General features: G+C 43.7%; 1 protein-coding gene across 1 annotated transcript in view; it reads right to left on the reverse strand.

The window, feature by feature from the left end:
* LOC133015702 (peroxidasin) overlaps positions 1 to 18,267 on the reverse strand; it is a 56,477-nt gene that overhangs the window by 8,884 nt on the left and 29,326 nt on the right. The window contains exons 10-19 of the mRNA XM_061082969.1: positions 17,091 to 17,363; positions 16,176 to 16,451; positions 11,962 to 12,074; positions 11,488 to 11,644; positions 9,579 to 9,687; positions 6,696 to 6,853; positions 2,315 to 3,321; positions 1,705 to 2,201; positions 1,420 to 1,554; positions 236 to 444 (exon numbers count right to left, since the gene is read on the reverse strand). Coding sequence (XP_060938952.1) covers positions 236 to 444; positions 1,420 to 1,554; positions 1,705 to 2,201; positions 2,315 to 3,321; positions 6,696 to 6,853; positions 9,579 to 9,687; positions 11,488 to 11,644; positions 11,962 to 12,074; positions 16,176 to 16,451; positions 17,091 to 17,363 — 2,934 coding nt within the window. The remainder of the gene's footprint in view (positions 1 to 235; positions 445 to 1,419; positions 1,555 to 1,704; positions 2,202 to 2,314; positions 3,322 to 6,695; positions 6,854 to 9,578; positions 9,688 to 11,487; positions 11,645 to 11,961; positions 12,075 to 16,175; positions 16,452 to 17,090; positions 17,364 to 18,267) is intronic.

An 18,267-nucleotide genomic window follows, 5' to 3' on the forward strand; every position in this document is an offset into this window, starting at 1 on the left:
CTCATGGATTATGGAGTGTTTGGTGATCGGCAAAAGTTATATCTTTATCAATTTAACACAAAATCTACAAAAACATTAATCTTCAGATAAGGAAGGGTCTAACTACTTTCTCAAGTCAATGTAAAAACAAAAGGAGAAGATAGAGTGGGTCATGCACAAACCAGAGGGTTGGTGGTTTGATTCCCTGCTCCCCCCATTACGCATGTCAAAGTGTCCTTGGGCAAAGTTGCCTTACCTTCGCAGCAGTCCTGCCACATGCGCAGGTCAATCTGAGGGATGTCGTCGCAGCTGCCGTAGCCGTGGGGCAGCTCTGCCACCCTGAAGACGTCGCGCTGGATGCGAGTGATGTTGTCGCCATTGTCACACATCACCCGTGTCAGCGAGGTCTGTTTCAACTGGGTCAACTGGGCAGGAGTGAACGTGCCTGGGTTTTCGTACCAGAATCTGAATGAGACAGGGGCAAGGGAAGTGACTGAGATGAGAAATGAGACAAAATTCCTTCCCACCTCTCTCTCTTATTTTGACATGATGGAGAAACTCTGAGTAAGATTACATTACTTCAATTTTAAACAATTGTATAAGGAAAGAGAGACTAAGTATACATGGACACCATTTTTCCGATATTAACCAAATTAGGCGAATAGACTTCATAAGATACTGCCATGTATATAGCAATGATTACCTTGACACAGAAAAGTTCATACTCAGCATAAGTAATAATCAAATTAAGACATGTGTATAAGTATTCTGATTTTAGATGCATTATTTAGACATGTATAGGTCTGGATCACATAAAAACATCCTATTGGAGCAGCACAGGATTTTGCAACATTGACACACGTCAGTTACCGACTGCTTGATGACACATGTTACAAGATGGAAAAGTCAAAAGGAGTTTTTGCAAAATTAGACAGAAAAGCAAAAGGGAATACAGTAGCATTGTACAATAAACTATGTCAGGTTTGGGCTTTAAAACTAGCAGCACAACGTCAGACATATTGACGTGAGTTATTACCAGACTGTGCTCAGTAACATGTAAACACTCTACTACTGGCAAGCTAATCATGTAAACACCATAATCGAAATAAGGCCAATAGTCAGAATATTGGTGTCATGTAAATGTTGTCACTGTCAGATGTTCAATACCACAAGTGTTTTCATTGGAGTAGCTGATCACTCAATAAAATGTTCAGTAACAGATATACATATATTTATAATCCTGAATAACTCAAAAAATATAGCTGAAAAACTTTAATTTTGTTTTTATCAGGGGTAAATGTCTGCCCTCTGTACATACCCTTCAGAAAAAAAAGAAACTGCGATGAAGAACTACGCTTGAAAATGTGGAGGCATTCTCTCATGTCATCAGGAAACGTGTCTGTGAACGGTGAGGTGAGATGTGCTGTGATCTTACTCTACCTGTCACCATCTCGCAGGCGTTTGAACTGAGCTGCCAGCAGACACATGAGGGTGGGCCCCAGTCGACTGCCGGGGACCAGGTCTTCGGCCATCAGGGCAGGGAACAGGTCGATGTTCAGAGGACTGCCGTACAGCCTGCCACGGAAAAGAAAAGGTCAGGGAGACGGAAATATGTAAAACACTACGTTGACTGTAGGCCAGTTCCAGTACTCTGTTCCATTTGTTGCAAACTGGTTTCATGTAAAATTCTCAAAGTATTAATTATAATCTTGAGTGTATAATCACCTCTGTAGTTTCTCTCTGACATTTGCGTTCTTAATCTCGTTCCTCAATTCCTCAAACGTTTGAGCTGAGGTCAAGTTACAGAAGGTCCTGAAATCGTTGTACGGAGGAATGCCGTGATCCCTCCCTCTCTGTATATTCATGGCAGCCAGGTCCAGAGCCACGGCGTGGGCCATTGAGAACAACCTCTCCGTCAGCTCTGTATTCAGCAGCTGAGTGGAGACCCGCATTTTACCGGCGACGCCAAACAGCCCACGGATCAGCGGGTCGATGCCACCCTCGTTGACGATGCGGAACGGGGAGAAGAAGGCGCGGTGCAGAGAGATGTGCCCTTGGGGGATTGGCTTGAATTCCTCGTCCAACCTGTAGAGGATGGGGTTGATCAGGGTGTGGCCGAAGCGGAAAGCAGCGGTGGCGAAAGAGCTGAGGATGCCCGAGTTAATATTTGGGTCGTAACCGGCGTAGGAGTCCATCATCTTCATGCCCACCTCGCCCAGGACCTAGGGGATTGGAGAAGGAATGTTAAAGTTGTTCTTATTATCACCTTGAGAAATGATCACAGACAAAGAGCAGCACAACAATGGAACATTCGACTGCAGCTATTGGCCGTTACCTTTGGCAGCCAGTGGCTGTAGGTGATGTGCTGCATCTGGGCTCCTACGATCTTCCGCGCCTCGTGGTAGATGGTGTCCCCGTCCCAATGAGGATTCAGCCTCAGTAGCTCGGTGGCGATGCGGTTGTGTTCTCTGAACCACACCGTGTGCATGGCAGTTAATCCAAGCTGCTCATTCGCCCGGTGGTCTCCCGCCATGAAACACGGAATCGGACTCTCGTTCTCGTCCCTCATGCACTCAGTCGGTGGTCCAGTGGCAAACGGTAGGAGTGGCTTCCCTGTTCTCTGTATGATCCCCTGCCGGAGCAGACCCCTCTGACTGGCCAGATCTCTGACCTCCTCTGATTCGTGCCGTGAGCTGCCGTAAACGTTTGAAGCGTCGATGTAAGAAGTCAACTGGTTGATTTGTTCTCTCGGGTAAACACTGTTCATGAGTAGAGATGTCATCCCGCTGCCACACACAGGGCTGGATCGGACAAAGAACATGCAGCGGGCGCCACTACGCAGCTGCCGCGCGTCATTGGCAGGGAACTGGATTGGGAAGCACGGCGGGTCATTGGTGCAGACCTGAGCGCAGAGCTGACCGTCGGAGAACCTCGACTGGCTGAGGGCGGCCACCGTTGAGTCCAAATCGTGGTCAAGGAACTGACCCCACTGCATCAGCATGTGAGTGTAGCGGTCGTCAGGAGTGATGGTCTCTGTCCCGATCATTATGGTGGACACCAGCCTCGGCAGCGGCAACCTGTATCCGTTGTGCGGCTGCTCATTGGCGCCCCTCGGCAGGTTGAAGCCGTTGTCATAGACGGGCTTCAGGAGACGCTCAAAGGCGGTGAGTGAGGCGCCCCACATCGGGTGCTGCAGGTTGTTGCAGGTGCCGTCATGGCTGCGGTACTTCTGGTGGAAGCAAATGTCGGAGCAGTTGTTGAAGCGGCGGTGAGCTATGCAGCCGGACAGATTGGCGATCACGTCCAGGAAGTGGGGGGAGACCAGGTCGTTGTAGCGAAAGGCTGAGGAGTGGCAACACAAATTCAGTAATTAAGCAATTTGTACAAATGATCAAATTAGATGTAAATATCTGAAGTACCTAGTAGGTAATCAATTAGATAAGGAAAAAATGTATTGCTTCCATGGACACCAATATTCAAACCATTGACCTGATTTACAATAAAACAATATTTTGATGATGTTTACATTAGTTGGTTATATAATAACTTGTTTACAAGTCAGAGCTTAGTCGGATTATAACTCACGTCAGTATGTCTGATATTTTCCGCCTCATTTTAAAACCAAAACATGCAATAATTTAATGTACGAAGCTACAGTTTGCCGTTTTGGGTGTTTTATTTGTATTTTGCAAAAGCTGCTTTTTTATTTCCCCCAGTAGTTTTCAACTTACGTATGTCAATGTTGCAAAATGCTGTTGGAATACCACATGTCTACAATGCTTATTCCGAGTATGACCTTATTCAATTTGTCAGAAAACTCTATTTACCTGACTAATTGAGACAAATGGGGTAAATATTGGAATGTTGGTGTCCATGTAAAATTAGTCACAATCCTTCACTCAAGCTGGAATCAACCTCCTGACCTGAGGGTGCAGGTCGCAGTATTTCAATAACCTGCCCCGACTCGCTTAGACATGTGAAAGCCCCAGAGTGCAGCACATCGGTGTGTTTGTGTGTCTGTGATGTGTTAGCAATATGGTGCCGTGGTTACGCATGAGAATGTGTGGTGAGTGCCTACCGCCAACCTCCTATGAGGGATAGGTAAGACTTCCTCTCTGTGCACAGTCCGCTTCACACATTATTGGCTTGTTGTGTGGTTTTGTGTGTGTGTGTGTGTGTGTGTGTGTGTGTGTGTGTGTGTGTTAGAGGAAAACTGGGCATAATGTGGCTGAAGGGGAGATACAATAAAAGCAGCACATTTGCTTCTGCTGATCGGCTAAAATCTCTTTGTTAACTTGGTTTGAGGCCAGTGCAACAAATTTGGTTGTTGACACAAGTAAAGAAAACAGTGCTCTCTCTTTGTTCCTATTCCACAGAGCTCTCTCTTCTTCTAACCTCTATTTTCTACCATAACGTCACAATAGACAAACTCAAAATCCGTACTCCCATTTCCTTCCTCTATAGATTAATAATGTAGATAAAATTCTTGGATTCAGCCAAAACTTTCCAAAGCAGCACAGATACAGAGTCTGGATACATCTAGCCCCTTTGACCTTGGTGCTGTAAAATCAATCCTTCCATTACAACGAGTGTGTTCATCCACCATTGTGTGTGTGGAAATATATAAGACGCTCCAGCTTTCTTTCTTGGACCGCTCGACATTTTTCCATGATTATGTGACTGCAAACAAAGGCAGATGCGTATGCATGTAAACATCCAAATTAACCCGTGGTCTGCCAATCTGATTCATGCATAATTGAGAAAATGTGCACACCGACACGAACCACGTTCCAATTTGTCCTGTGCTCGGTCGTGATTGCAGGTTAGTGTTGTGTTGTGTGACACAGGGGCTAATAAAACTGTTTATGGGCCGCTCGTCAACTGCTCTATGATTACGTCTCCCCGCCTCAGGTCCTGCTTAAGAGAAAATGGCACACAGATGGAGTGATTGCACACGGCCAAATGTTGCTCACAATAACATGGTAATTCATAGAGTAGCTGGGAACTGAATCACTGGCTGGGACTCTGCTCAGGAAACTGGCCGGGAGCTTCGAACTGAATACACAATGAGACTTTAGAAAGATGTTATGTATACCCTGCAGAAAATTGTCAAAACCAATATTTTATTACTGAAACAACCCACAAACATGTATAGTGTGTATCTGCATATACAGTTATTATACATCAGGATTATCTGTGAGAGTGTGGCTGTCCATGTTGTTAAAAGTGGATTACTTGGATTGGCCATTGACTCCAGCTTTCCCAGTCTACAGCCTGTTTAAATCTTAGCTGTCAAGAGCAGAGAGATGTTAACACACTTTCTGGGAAAATGAGCTTATTTTTTTACCACCAAAATACTTGGGTACAGATTCGATATATATATCTTGACCCGCAAGGACTTAATTGACATAATCTATTTTTCAGTACCCGTTTGTGTAGAAGCTTCAATCAATGAAAGTAAAAATAACCTTAATTTCATTATTAAGGTCGCAAAACATAATTTTATTTTTGATGTACAGTGTGTGGATTAAATCACAGCCTCCTACGTACTGATCACTTCCTTCATGTTTTCAGCTGTGGAAATGATAGCTTAAGTTAATTTGAGTTAACAGAAAATGAACTGAAATCATTTAGTCTTAATGGCATCATGTTCTTTCCACTTACATTTTCTCCAAGCCAGAAGTTGTTCTATGGGTTATTCCCTTTGCTATGAATACAGCATAATCAACAGCAATGGTGGGCCAAAGGCTCCACCCTGCAACTCCAGCAAACCAGAGACCTGGCTCCCATGGGCCCAGTGAGGTTGTTCACGCCTTGATGGAAGGCAGCAATACTCAGCTTAGAAACTGATGCACAACAGGAGGCCCCTCACACAAACTGTTCTTGAGTGCTAACAGCTTATTGTGGCAGGTCTGCAATTGTTTGTGCAGAAAAATAACCTAATAACATAATCGCTTACTAATTGCTAGCGAGTGAGGTTTTAATTATCACAAGCGTAAGAAAAGGTTTGATACAAAGTTTGACAGTTAAAAAACTGTGTGAATTTAGCAGAAAGTCTCCGCTTTGACCCATCAAGCCACTCAACAATATTTCCTTCTCCATAAAAGAGAAACAATCTTTTCAAAGTCATGATGCTTGTGATAATGTGGAGCTGATTTATCCAAATCATAATCATTTAATTATATTTAATATTTGGTTATTTGTGAGACCTACACTAGAACTTAACAAAATGTTCCATATTCCTCATTTTAACACAGGTAACAGACTGATTGTCTGATATTGTCCCTGTTAAATGACTCGTATCCTAAAAGTATGACTTGTAAATATTTTTGTAATATTACAAATTTATTTTAATATTACAAATGTATTCTCATAGTATTATGACTTTATTCACATAATATAAAATCCTGTCCTCTGGTTTTCCTGCCAAATTATGGACAATATGACTTCTGTTATAACTTGCAACTTTTTACCTGCCAGTGTTATTCGGCAAAGAAGTGTTAATGTTGTAATCTGCAATGCGGGGTGGGGTTGTTTAGAAAGCAGACCATGTAACCAAAACATTTATATTTACCATTTCATCTTTCAAATAAAGGCAAAATTCTAAAAGTAAAGATGCACTGTGACTGTCTTTTTTTGCTGGTTACAGCTTTTATCATATGTTTTGCAAACACTTTGTAGACACAACACGCAGAAGAGTAGGTTAGCAGCCTCACCGGTGCCGTTGGTGTCGACCATGAGACCCTGGTTGACGTGGTTCTGGATGAGCAGAAGAGTTTGCTCGAAGATCTCTCCCGCACGCGCCTGCTCCACCGTGTAGGGGTCACGAGGATACCGGAAAAGAGCTAGCAGCTCTCCTGGGGTACGAGGCTCACTGGAGGGATGAGGGATAGGTAGACAGGGTTTTAGGGAGGTGGGAGAGAGTGATGAAGGAGAAGTGATAATGAAAATGAGGTCATGTAGAGGGGGGAAAAAACACGGTGGGAAACAGAAGAAAAATGTGTGGGAGCCAAGAAAGACAAATAAAAAGAAAGCACTTGCAAGTTCAAAGTAAAACCACATTTTCTGGGTAGATTTTTTTGGTTTCTGTGTCTCTTGAGGGCAGGAAAAGAAGGCAGCGTCTTCTCTCACACTTCCAAAAAAGATTTCTTCACCACAGCAATAGCAGGTCAGAGAGTTGAAATGAGGAGAAGCCCAAAACATGTACACACATCTTGGTCATTCCACTCCTCCATCACTAGCCTGCAGCTGGGTTTATGGAAATGACTCTGTGTTGTTACTGCTCTCATTCCCTCTTGAAGACCACTGGACTGCTGCAGCACCTCAACTTGCATTCCACTGCAGCCTTTAAAGCTCAGCCAGAATTGGACATATATGGCTCTGACCATGATGCCAGATGCACAGGTGCTCTAACCAGGCCATGTTTAAATGAAAAACTCTTATTTTACAAGCACATTTAGATGCTGTCATGATGATCTAAGCCATGTTACTATCGGAACATGAGCATTTTTTGTGTTTGTGTTAAAAACTTAAATTATTGGATTTTGGGTGCAGCAACAACTCAGGAGGTTATGTTTTTTTATTTTGTTTGTTTGTCTGTTAGTTAGCAGGATTTCTGCAAAAACAACCAAACGGGTTACCGCACAACTTTGTGGAAGGATGTGGTTTGGGTTGAGAAAGAACCCATTTCATTTTGGTGCAAGTCTAAGATTTTCTCTACAGCTTTCTCCATTCAATTCATTCACTGTGGCAGTACCAGGGCTGCACAGGAACGTCGCTCTCACATGCATTTGATTCCTCATGACAGGTACACATTCTAAAGGGAAAAAGATCCTCGCTGAAAAGATACTGCATTACATGCCACTCGCAGGCAGGTACACAACTTTATCGGAAACTATGAGTTCTGACTGTCTGCTGTCGCCACTGTGAGTCGGTGCCTGTCGTGATAGAGAGATAGAAATCCCCTCATCTTAATTTAGCATTCAATTGTGTGTGTGTGTGTGTGTGTGTGTGTGTGTTTGTGTTAGGGTTGTGTTTCTGTGTGTGTGTGCACTCATTGTGTGTGCATGCCAAGAAAAACACAACAGCTAACCACATCATTCCACAGGATGGAAACACTTGGGAGTTGTATCGAGACCACTGACATCTCTTATCTACAAAGACTTTCCTCAATCATCCCGAGGACTAATACGTTGACAGGCCATTTGAAAATAGGCAAATTGATAAGGATAGAATGAGAAGCTGATGATAACCAGCCACAGACACTGACTGCAGCTGTCAGAACAAATGGCTGTGAGCAGCACACCCTACGGCAGCGCTCAAATTCGAGGGGTTTGATCTGATCGGAGAATTTAAAACATTGTGCAATGAAACAGCAGGGCGTCAGGCTACACTCTTTACCTGAAGGCTCTGACTCAGACATGCAAGTCATTTGCCAAGACGATGTGAGACCAGCTGTTACACACTACTGCTTTCATCTGTTACAATCTCCATCAAAGACTGAGGCTTTTGTGGAAAACACATGTCCAATAAATACAGTTGTATATGGAGCTGCAGTAAGTTGAAACCTTAGTGCACGAAGGTGTACATGACCTTTTCCCTACATCAGACACTGCAGATTGGGAAAGAACATTTTTCATTCTGTAGGTAAACTCTGCCTCCAGCCATTAACAGACACCCATCCATTATCTATATACTGCTTATCCCTCGAGGGTCTTTAGGGCTGGAGCCAATCCCAGCTGACGTTAGGCGAAGCATAACGCTAACATGAGCCATTTTCAGACACTAACTCTGAAGAATGTTCAAAAAATTGGACACATTTATACATACAAGTTTCTGAAGAGTTCACAGCAAAAATAAAATCTGCTGAACACTCAGGTGAGGGGTGACGCCTGGGTTCAGCCTGCAGGAGGCAGGAAATGACAGATTAAATCTGCTGCAGAGATCATGTGTTTTTGTTTAAAGCACATCATCACCATCATCCGCCCTTATCACCAAAAGCTCTTGTATCCCGTTGTCTTTCAAAGTTGACATCGTCCGTCTGCGTCCTCTTTGTGTGTTACGCCTCTCTCATTCTAAAATATTCGTAATCTTTTAGGGTTTTTTTCAGTTTTGCAACCTTTTTAAATTAGAAACGCAATTGATGCCCACTGTGAATCTCTGGTATTCTACAAAAGGCCTTCTATCCTATCCGCTAATATAGAGGCATGTGAAGCTGTGCTCTTGTGTAAGTAATGTTAATAATAATGTTTGTTTAAGTATTAATCTCAATCAAATCAAATTGCGCTACAATGTAAATGTTTAATTGTTATGTTATGTTACTTTTTTTGGAAGAAGGCATATATAATGTGTTTTAATGGCTATCTTTGTAGGTACCAGTTTGACGTGTCCTTTTTGGAAAGGACATTTTGGCTGGTCCTCACTATCTGAAAAACCTTCAAAGGGCTGTTTGTGTGTTTTAGAGTAAACATTAGAATGATTATTAGGTTAGGGTTATGGTAATAGATAATGAATTACGATGGTTAAAGACGGGGCAAGGGGATAGGGAATGCAATATGCACATTTAAGTGTGTCTGTTATGTAACTCTCTCATATCTTACCCATCAAACAGACGTCTCCTTGTGGACTCAATAGCACTGTCCACATTACGGATGGCCTGCTCGATGGATGTGCTCACGAAGGTGTCTCCCTCTCTGCTCACTGCAGGAACTGAAAAAACAGAAAAGCACAAAAAAATCATTCACAGGTTGCTCGCACCCAAAACTAACATCAACTAACACACGCTTTCGCCAGTTGTGGTTATTTTCATTTTTTTTTTAAAGCAACGGAAAACGTTCATGTCACAAGCAGTTCCAGGTGATGTTATTGTTTGGTCAATGTTGTAAAGAGGCTGCAGCATGATGACGCTGGTGAATCCTTTCCTTGTTTTGTTAACGCAGTGAGTGAAGCAGTTTTTCCTTCATGCCATAAATCGAGTTGTAATTTTTCCGTGAAAATTGTGTCCCAATGGCAAAGAGAGTAACATGTTAAAAACAGGGCTTATGGAAACAAAATAGGCGCAGATGGTGTCATTTTCATAATAAAAGGTTTTGGCCAAAGAGCTGTTTATTTGCATCAGTTCAAATAAAATGCCCCATTAAATACTTCCCAAAAATGTTTTATAACCATGGTTTGTATATAGAAATTAACGGATGTTCCTTACTTCCAAACGAATAGTGTAAAGAGACTTCAGCTTCCCTCCTGTAGCTGGAGTGAACACATTTCTGGCACACTCCTTCATCGGAGTGTGCCACTGAAAACAGTGGAATTGTGATGGGAGGACTAGAGAGAGTCCAACAACCACTGAGCACACTGATACAGTTTATGGTTCACCAGCAGAGTGCTGTGGTCTGAGCTGAGAGATCTCAGCAGGAAACACCAACACACACAGGGAAGAGCTGATAGGAATCTGATAGCGGTGCAGCAGAGTGTGACACACAGGCTCCCTGACTTGGACCAAGATTATCTACAGATCTCACTCCTCTGTGGACTCGGCACTGATGTGACAACAATTCACACTGAATATACAAAATATAACACAGGATGAGAGGGAATGTCGCTGGAATGTTTCTAAATTCTTTTCCTCCAGTACTTTCATCATGTGGGAAGTGCTAATTCATTACACTTCAAGGCTTAGTCCATTATTTTAGTAGGTTGAAGGGAGAGAAAAAATGTTTTCAAATCTTTCAATTTACTTGGAATTGGCTCCAACCTAATCGACACCATAATGAAAAGAAGTTTTTTTTTTATAAGGATGACTGAATAGCATAATGGTAATTTGAGGAACCACCATGGCAGATCGTAAGGTTTAATGTTTTAAACTTAGAAAATACACACATCAGAATTTATATATTTCTAATATGTTTGATAAAAAAATTATTTAATGGTAGGGTAGAGGATCTTTTTCAGCATTATTTTGTCATATCTTTTGAAATCATCTTTACATCCTGACAGCAATGAATATATAAAAAGCTCTGACAACAAAAATAAATTTCTTGGAAGCTCATCAGGCAGTAAAAAGGTCCAATCATTTTATTCACCATCACATCTTTTTGCCTACCTGCGTACACATCCTGGGTGTGACAACTTTCCTACAAGGCTAGGCAGGAGGACAATGTTTACGTATAATGTGATTGGTATAAATATAATTAGTTAGCAATACTTTACTCCTCTTCCCAACAACATTTCAATCGACCAAGATTTTCTTTGTTTGACTACAGCCCTTCTTTATATCTATTTTGCATTAAACTGATGTCTCCTGCATGCAGCTGTTACTATGTGGTGGAGATACATGGATCATAGTATGTGTAACAATGAATAATTATTATAATATATCAGTTTTCTCTTCAGTAGATGTATGAGACCATATTTGCGACACTATTGATACGTTTAAACCTTACTTTCTAACAAGGGGTCACCCTGCCCCTCAGACAGAAAGGAGAAAAGCTGCTGACCTCAGCTCTTTCTTACCCGTGACAGTTAGCACCATGGTAGCAACCTGGATGCCGATGGGATTGCGAGCGACACACTCGTAGCGTCCACCATCGGCAGTGCCCACGTCCTTCACCTCCAGGTATCCCTCAGGGCTGATGTGGAACTTGCCACTTTCTGTCACTTGCACACCATCCTGGGAAGGAAAGGTTTGGGGGGGGGGGCAACAAAAGGGGAAAGGTTATGGCCACGGGAAACAGGTGTGAGAATATGGGGATCAAATAACGAGAGAGTGATTATACGTGATCTCAGAAAAACTCGGGAGCTAAAATATAATTATCACCAAATCAAGTCTTTCTCATCCTTTGCTTTACTTTATAAAAATGACTGATTTAAGATATGTCCTGGTCCCAGTCCGACCACTTCAGCACTTGTCTGACCCCCGTGACCTCTGAGGTCATGAGGTCACGGGGGTGAGACCTGACTCAGCCAACGGGAGCTTGAGCGTCTAACCTTGTTCCACGTGAGGACGGGTTGCGGCTGGCCCTGAGCGCTGCAGGGAATCTGGACATCCTGGCCAGACTCAACCGTCAGGTCCCTTGGAGCATTTGTGAAAACAGGCGTTACTGAATGAGTTAAAACATACACACACACACACACATGCGCATGTGTTAATGATTATGCATCAGTGTACAATGTAAAATGAATCTTGCAATGAATCATAGCAGTAAAACAATGTTCTAAGACTTATCTTAGTGTTTTTTAAAAATGGATACACACGCTCACAGTTTGTGTTACACTGCAAAGGCTATTTTTCTTAGGGATGCACCGATCCGATATTTGTATCGGTATCTGTACCGATATTGAAGAAATTTCTAGATCGGGTATCGGTGACAATGGGCCGATCCATATCGGCTGATCTATTCTGTGTAATTCTATGCTGTGCGCTGTGAGTGACGTCATACGCAAGCAACACGCCGGTTACGGGACCCGGAGCGGGACCCGGAACTTTGCCCACTCCGCACGCCGCCGCCGCTATCTTCCCCCGGGCGTCTGTGAACCCCGGTCCGGGTCCGGCTCCCGGTCCGGCTCCCGGTCCGAGTTCCAGTCCGGCTCCCGGTCCGGCTCCCGGTCCGGCTCCCGGTCCCTCCGCCGGCCCGGTGCCGGACGGGTCCCGGTCCGGATCTCCCGCCCTGCTCAGTTTGAACGGAACCGGCGGAGCTGAAAAGTTGGTGAACTCGCCCGCGGGTGACTTAGAACTGGTGCGGACCAGGGGAATCCGACTGTTTAATTAGTATCGGTATCGGATCGGTATCGGCCGATACTAAACCTCAGATATCGGTATCGGAGGTGAAAAAAGCGGATCAGTGCATCCCTAATTTTTCTCTCTTCTATTACAGGGCAACAAAACATTCAACAGCTTTAAGTCTTTGTAAATCTAATTTCTTTTCCTGTTCATATGATTTTCATTTCAATGACTCAAACATTTTAATTTCAATATGTTTTGCAGGCAGCATCTCATCCTAACAGATGCTATAGGCACTAAAAACAGCTGGTTTTCATTTGTGTACACAGATTGAGTTGGTCTGCCATCACTCACCTTGACTCATGAACACGCACGCACACACACACACAGACACACACACGTTTCACTGTCCCGTGGGGGACACTCATCAGCATAATACAGCCCCTTGCCCCATTCTCTAACCTTTACCATCATAACAAAATGCATAACCTCAAACGTCGACCTTCTAACCTAGACTAATCATTCAATTATTCCTAACAATGACTTATTTTTACCTTACCCTTAAAAAGTTCTGTAACGCTGTTTGCAGATATGACCTCAGAAGTAAGTCCGGAGAATTAGTTCTGGACTTTCTCCACAGTTTGCCTTTCACACATGCACAAGGCAGCAGGGTATTCTCTGCTCAGACGCATCTACAGCAGCACAGACATCTCCAGACGCTTTAAATGCAAGTGGTGCAGCAAGTAGAGGAAGGATGTAACGGATTAATTCTGCTGCAGAGATCACGTGATTTTGTTTTGAGCAAATTAGGGATGGGACTTTACAGGAGTTTTCATGTTCGAATATTCATAACGTTATTCATGACCCCCCCCCCCCCATGTTTTTTCCAACACCCATCACCCCCACACGCATTAAGGTCAAACACGCACACAACAGGACTGATATTTCTCAAAAATAGCTTCATTAAGGAAATACGCCATTTTGTAGTCAAGTTTAACTTTTCCCAGCGCATTATGCCCTCAGACGGATTTTAACAGGTAGCAATTGCAACGCATCACTGCCTGGCTCAGCATAGACTTTTGAAAAATGAATAAATAATAAGACCATTGGAAAAATAATTTTTAAAAATAAATAAACACGCCACGGTCTAATGACTTACATCCATCCTTTTAAACATCAGGCTTCCCGACGCTGGCGCCAGCCTAATTATTTGACCATTGAGTTTTAACTTAGCCTACGCTACTTAACGTAAAACTATGAGCGAAGCGGAGTAGGCTTGGATTTTTATTCGAATAAATTCTTAATGACGAATATTCGAATATTCATTACCAACCCTAGAGCAAATCAACACCAGCGTTGGCACATATCACCAAAAACTCTCTTGACATCTTTGTCTGTGTCTCCGACGTGAATGACACCCTCTGTTTCTCTTTAAATATATTATTTTGCATCTGTTGCATTTTTGAGACATTATTAACCTGGTGTGCCCTTTGAGAGGATCTCCGGCTGTGCTGCTACGGCTTCTCTGGCTCCACCAGAATTTCTGCAGACTTTAGGGGACTGGCCAGAGTAAGTCTGCAGAAAGTCTGGAGGCTCTCACCCAGACAATTTGCGTTCAGGGCATGCTTGAAAGCGGCTATTTACAGAGCTGCGTTTTATCCCCAAACTAACCTTACCCTAACCACAATTCACATCTTCCCCCTAACCTTAACCAGGACCAGGCTTAGGTCCCCATGAGGTCTACTGGTCCTGGCAAGGTCAGTGTTTATGCTGGAAAAAAGGTCCTGAAAAGCCAACAAAAACAAGCATGCACACACCCGAGGGAGTCCCTGTGTGATACTGTACTGTCTAAGCTTCACTCTTCCGCTGAGGTGTCTGCTGGGAGCGGGTGGATGTTTGCCCCTCACACACCGTGTTCACATTCCTGCCTGGTTCCCATGCAGCAGGCAGCAGTGAGCCACCTGGCCTTGGGAAAATCCCACAAGTTTTAGAGCACAAAGTGCAGTGGGAGGCAGTTTCATAGTAGACTCACACTAATTAACTGCCTTTAAATCAAAGTTGAACTCTCTAAAGCGTGGGGTTCACTGCTGTGTACAGAACCCAGCATCAAAGCTACTGACAACGAGCTGCCAGTACCACTCTGTGTCTCGCAGGAATCCCAGCACCGACATGTGTGTTGACAACATACTAACTTCATCTATTAATCTCTGCTTTCCCTTTCTTCTCATGGTTTGTCTTTTACTCTGCTCTCTTACACAGCGTCAGACAGAGCAAGCATGGGTCGCAGATTTGTACAGGACTTAAACCGTGTAGAGCCATTATGCAACGTGTACTTTGAGCCATGTTAACAGCCATTACTACATGGAAAACCATGGTGTCATCTCAGGATTACAGAGTGCCATGCTTTCCTGTGCGAAGCCAAGTCCATAATTTGAGTTTACACACACACACACACAGACACACACACACACGATGTCGATGAATCAGAGCAACAAAACATTCCCCAACCCATTAAAATGAAAAATACTTTCAATATATTGTACACATTTCCCCCTGAACAATTTTTCATGCTCACAAATATCTTCTTGTTTTGACCTGTTCTTAGTAAATTGTTGAGTAATTTTAGTTGAATAGTCGTCAATGTGACATGAGTGAGTGTTTGATTTGAACAGTAGAAATAGAAATGCTCATCAGAGGGGAACTTCTTTACCTGGATGACAATTCGGGGCCTGCACTTTAATAAATTTGAGTAAAGAAGTTGAATAATAATATCTTACTTTAGTCGTTTTTAACACAAGTAACTTTACTTCTACTTGAGTAAAGAAGGTGTGTAATTTTTCCACCTCTGCAACTAAACTGCAACTAAATACTCAACACTAACACTTACTCTAAAACCAAGTCCTAACCCTCAAGCAGCCCTGTTAAGTTGTGAGGACCAATGGTTTAAAATCAAAATTGGTCCTTGCAACCACAGAAAGAAATACACACGCGAGAAAGCTCCAACTGTGATATGCCTCCCTCTTGCTTGCACACACAAAAATATTTGCACAGTAAAAGTGTAATGCATTTACATTGCACATAGACACACAAAGATGCCAAAATTGCAGACGCTAATTACCACACACAACCCCCTCACACTGTCTTCTAATGTATTCTTGCATTGTAGCAGTTTAATAGCCGACTTGCACGTGCAGAGACAAATTAGCTGTGACTGAAGGGGTCTGCACCACCCCGCCTCTTAACATTTTACCACCCAACACTCCCCTCCTCCACAAACACACAGTGCTTGAAGAAGACCTAACAGCAGCCAAACTAACAGCCTGTCTAAGTTCCAGCACTACTTCCACATCATCTCGCTTATAGAACCTAAAATTCCACATTCCCCACAGGACCCTAGATTCTGTCAAGGTGATTGTGTAAATTAACTTGTCATTGATAAAAAAAACTATCTAGTAATAAACAGTATCATGTCGACCCTCACCTCTCTGCTGGATGCTGAGCTGAGCAGCTACGTGTACAGTGCCCACGGGGCTGACTGCCTGGCACTCGTACTGGCCCTCATCGTGGGCCGCCACCCGAGTGATGCGCAGAGTCCCGGAGGACAGGACCACGTGGCGCCGATCCTGTGGCAGAGGACTGCCCCCCCTCGTCCAGGCGATCACCGGTTGCGGGTAACCACTGGCCTCGCAAGGGAAGTCCACCGTGTGACCCTCCAGCGCTGACTGGTCCTGTGGTGCGAGTGTGAACTGGGGGATCGCTACAGACAGAAAGGAAAAGAGAAAATTCTGTTATATTTTTTGTGAAAATAAAATCTGGAGTGTTGTCTCTATGATGAGGTGAGAATGCAAGTTGAATCAGAAGTCTTGTTGTTGTGACTGAGTCAACTTTGTGTTACATGACGACATCCTATAAAATATCAATCACGATACTGGCAGTTTTTCTTCCTGGGGCACCACTTCAGGCTTGTGGTTTTGGTTTTTCAATAGTTTCTAGAAAAATGCCACGTCTTTGACAAGAGTCTCAATAATTGCCCTCCAGGAGCCATCTGGGAATCTCTATGTTCCTTCATTAATACATGAATAAATTAATGCCAATGCAAGAACAGACAGGAAGAGCCAGCATAAAATACGCTTCACATTCACATCCATGGTTAGTTTAGAGTCTCCAATCAACCTAATCTCAAGCTAAAAGTCTTTGGACTGTGAGAGGAAGCCAGAGAACACGGAGAAAACCCACACAGACATGGGATAAACATGCAAACTCCACACAGAAAGGCTTTCCATGTCAAAATGTTACAGAGGCTGAAAAGACAATGTAAAAAATATTCCCCTATAAGAGAGCATTACAATACAAAAGGCAAAACACAATCCCTTAACACATGACGTCTGATTCCTACCTTGTACGATGATATGAGCCGTTGCATGTATGGTATCAACGTTATTGGAGGCGAAACAGGTGTATTGTCCACCGTCCGCTTGGTCCACGTTCTGGATGAAGAGTCCTCCAGAGGGGGTGGTGTTAATGCGAGCGTCATTGGGCAGGGGGGTGCGGTCGCCCTTCGTCCAGGTGACCCGGGGCTGTGGCTGACCAGTGGCGCTGCACTCCAAGGTAATGCTCTCTCCCACCAGCACCTCCGTGTTCTGCGGCTGGATCACAAAACTTGGCCGTGCTGGAGGAGCAGGTCGAAAGAGGAGGTGGAGGAGAACAGAGGAATGAGTTTACATTAATAAGGTCAGGGATGACAATATTTCTCATGTGGTCTTTTTAGGGTATGAGGTAACCAGTGATGTCCCTCTGTAAATACAAGGAACAAGCTCAAAAGAAAGTGTGCATTTCAAAAGGTCAGATGACGCACAAAGGTCATATTTATATATTTCTGTCAATAAACGCCACTTTGATTACTTGCTTAAACAACTTCCTTTATGTGTCACAAAATGTGGTCGTGTCCTGTCCATATTTGGCCACTGATTACAGTGGAGTTGAAGGAAATATGTACACAGTGTGGGCCCTGCCGTTTACAATCGCACGGAGACAGGAAACGCACAACATCTGCTCTCAGAGACTGTTCCTTAACAAGGTCCAGTCACTGGGGCCGTCCGTCACCCCAGAGACGAGCCCTCGAGGTCAACTGGAGACGGCCGCGCTAATCTCCCACAGCGGCGGCCATTCGCAGTGTGACTGATTGATGTGCGAGTGCTGCTCAAGTGTGTATATATGCCAGGGAGAAGAAAGAGCAACAAAGAAAGAGGACAGAATGTACTTTTGTGTGCCTTTGAGCGTTTCAGAGAGAATGTGTGTGTGTTTGTGTGTGTGTGAGAGAGGGAATGTGTGTGTTAATAAAATTCACATGAGTGCCAGCAGGCTTTGCTCACAGCTCAGCGGGACATCCCAGTTATTTGACCTGCTGAACTCTGAGGTTAACCTCAGAGCTGCTCTGAGGGCAGACACCTTGCTCCAGTCTGCCTACACTGTCTCACGCTGATTTAAACCCCTGCTGATCAAATGCCACTTTAGTTTTCACCTCAGACGATACAATGTTTGAACGACGATAAACTTAATTAAGCTGGTGGTGC

The sequence above is a fragment of the Limanda limanda genome, chromosome 12 (genome assembly GCF_963576545.1).
Source record: "Limanda limanda chromosome 12, fLimLim1.1, whole genome shotgun sequence".
Taxonomy (NCBI): domain Eukaryota; kingdom Metazoa; phylum Chordata; class Actinopteri; order Pleuronectiformes; family Pleuronectidae; genus Limanda; species Limanda limanda.